Here is a 2981-nt window from a genome sequence, read left to right on the forward strand (position 1 = left end):
TTGGTTTACTACAGATCATTATTCTATGTCCATTTTTTTCTTGCAAAGAGTCCACATGTACAGCCCTTAAGTGAAAAGAGATAAAAGAACCAAATATGCTTCCAGAGAAATAAGAAAATCCTAGCCTCAGTAGGTAACTATAAGTGCCTATGAAATGCATGCAAATATTAAAAATCAACCCCCAAGGGCAAAAACAGAACCAAAAATAGCATTGCAGGCAGCAAAGCAACTATTGCCAATGGTGTCCATGGCTGAAAAGAAAAGGCTTAATGGAAAAAGGAAGACTGTCCATTGCATATATTAGATGCCCAGGATTTGTCTGAAATCCATTTGAATGGATGAATGAATGAGAATTAAAAGGGATTAACATTGCAAAAGAGCAAAAATTTAGAGAAAAATGCAGTAGTGACCAAAAGCCAGGACAAGGTCAGAAAAATTCTTAATGCAAGAAACCATCAGAGTTGACGTAACCATAGAGCAGTGGCTCTCAAAGTGTGATCCCAGGAACACAGCATCAGTGTCACCTGGGAGTTTGTTAGAGATGTAAATTATCTGGCCTCACCCTAGACCTACTGAATAAGAAACTTTGATCATGTGGCCCAGCAACTTAAGAAACCCAGGGGATTCTGACACATGCTCAAATGTAAGAACCACTGACCAAGAAAAATGAAGAAATCTTGTGGAAATGGTTTGAAAGAAAAGCCCAAGGGTCTTAACCCCGGCTGCACATCAAAATCAGCTGAGGAACTTTAAAATTACTAATACCCAAGCTGGTCAGATTTAACTACTGTGAGATAGGAACCAGGCATCTAAATTATTTACCAGTTCTCCAGGCGATTCAAATGTGCAGCCAGGACTAGGAAGCTTTAATGTAAAAGGTGAAGCAGTGTGGGAGTTCCACATTCAAGACTGCTACATAAATGACCTCTAAAAGAAGGTTGGACTCTTCAGATATGGTGTTCTGCTGCCTTCAAAGTATTCACACATATATTCTCAGCTGTCAACACTTCTATGCTTTTGCACAAGGCATGGAAATTGCTTTTATTCAGCAGCACAGAAAAAATAACCCTTTTCACGGTCCCTGCTCACCTTCTGTGATGGTTTTGTACAAGCAACACTTTCCCTTCCTGCCTTCAGTATATGGGGTGCCCCTAGGAAACAGGAAGAGAAGCTGCACTTTCTTCTATTCATGGTAGAAGCAGTCACCACAGGGTCACTGCCTTACTTGACCCACGACCTCCCTCAGGCCCCAGTATACACAGGCAGATGTCCCAAGAGGTCTAGATATCCCTTCAACAACTCTAAGCCACACAGTCCCTCAGCTACTCTGAGACCATCTTCTCCTGAACCTGGAAGGTGAATGAGGATCTCCAGCTGAGAGGGACAATAAAAGAGGCTTTCAGGTAGAGAAACCCGGGACTGGGATCATGGCAGCCAAGACTTGGAACGTGGCCAGAGCAGAGGCCCCGCAGCCCCAGAAGCACTACTACAGGCAATGTGCTGACTCCAACTCCATGGCGGACCACACACTGCGCTATCCTGTGAAGCCAGAGGAGATGGACTTGTCTGAGCTATACCCAGAGTTCTTCGCTCCACTCACTCAAAATCAGAGCCACGATGACCCAAAGGGTAAGAGAGAAAAGAGAGCTCAGGCCCAAGTGGAGTTTGCAGACACAGGCTGTGGCTATGGTGGCCTGTTAGTGGAACTATCACCGCTGTTCCCAGACACACTGATTCTGGGTCTGGAGATCTGGGTGAAGGTCTCAGACTATGTACAAGACTGGATTCGGGCCCTACGTGCAGCTCCTGGAGGTGGCTTCCAGAACATCGCCTGTCTCTGTAGCAATGCCATGAAGCAACTTCCTAACTTCTACAAGGGCCAGCTGACAAAGATGTTCTTCCTCTTCCCCAACCCACATTTCAAGCAGACAAAGCACAAGTGGCAAATCATCAGTCCCATCCTGCTAGCAAAATGTGCCTATGTGCTGAGAGCTGGGGGACTGGTATATACCATAACCTATGTGCTGGAGCTACACGACTGGATGTGCACTCATTTTGAAGAGCATCCGCTGTTTGAGCATGTACCTCTGAGGACCTGAGTTAAGACCCCACTGTGGGACATCTAGGTACCTCAACTGAGGAGGGAAAGAATTCTACGTAATGGAGGGAAGAAGTTCCCAGTCATCTTTCGAAGAATACAAGATCCCATCCTACTGCCTGGTCACTGACTGCTTACTCTACCTTAGCTGGACCTCATCTTCCAGGGACTAGAGAAAAGAGCAGGAGCCCTGGGTCTTCCCAGTTGAGACTGCTGGAGCTGAGACACAGTACTCTCTCAAAGAAGGTGGGGAGCTACCCAGGGCAGAACCACTGGTGTTCATGACTACCTCTGGCTCCTCTCACCTTGTCCCTCCACTTCCAACAGAAAACAAAGCAGCTGACTGAGGTGGTCAAAAGACTTTGGACCATAGGGGATCTTTGGAAGGCTGTGGGGTCTTGCTCTCCCTTAGCACTCCCTTCTCCTTGGGAGATTTCTCCTCAGCTGGAATGAGGAATGTAGTCCATCTAAACTGCTTGCTAGGCTTAAAAGGAAAAAAAAAAAGGCTTTCAATTGCTTGGGAGCACATGACCCTCCCCCTCCCAGGGCTCAGCAATAGAGTCATTTCACTGTCTACATAACCTAAGTCCACTTGGGCCAGTGAGTAAGAGGGAACACTCAGAAAAGTTTAAACTTCCAAGATAGAAACTAGACATTTAAATTGTCCAAGAACACCACAGGATCTGTGTACCACAGGATCTGTGTGGTGTGGAACACCACAGGATCTGTGATATGCAACATACAAGCAGATTCCCTCCCAGTTCTATGCATGTGCATGAGGCCTTTATGAGTACAGCTAAAGGAGAAGCTCCACCACTAAATGGTACAGTAGTGACTTGATTGAGCAAGTTCACACTGCACAGATGAAAGGCAGGAACAAGCA

General features: G+C 46.0%; 1 protein-coding gene across 1 annotated transcript; it reads left to right on the forward strand.

The window, feature by feature from the left end:
- Positions 1 to 1427: 1427 nt before the first annotated feature.
- Positions 1428 to 2059, forward strand: LOC117077453 (tRNA (guanine-N(7)-)-methyltransferase-like). The gene is made up of 3 exons (XM_033201152.1): positions 1428 to 1696; positions 1768 to 1772; positions 1884 to 2059. Exons 1-3 carry the CDS (start codon positions 1428 to 1430, stop codon positions 2057 to 2059), a joined length of 450 nt encoding a protein of 149 aa, XP_033057043.1.
- The last annotated feature ends 922 nt before the right edge of the window (positions 2060 to 2981 follow it).

Source organism: Trachypithecus francoisi, unplaced genomic scaffold (genome assembly GCF_009764315.1).
Source record: "Trachypithecus francoisi isolate TF-2019V2 unplaced genomic scaffold, Tfra_2.0 Lachesis_group6, whole genome shotgun sequence".
Lineage (NCBI taxonomy): Eukaryota > Metazoa > Chordata > Mammalia > Primates > Cercopithecidae > Trachypithecus > Trachypithecus francoisi.

Excerpts from the sequence above, each read along its gene's own strand:
- LOC117077453 (XM_033201152.1), top strand. The coding sequence starts at position 1,428 with ATGGCAGCCAAGACTTGGAACGTGGCCAGAGCAGAGGCCCCGCAGCCC.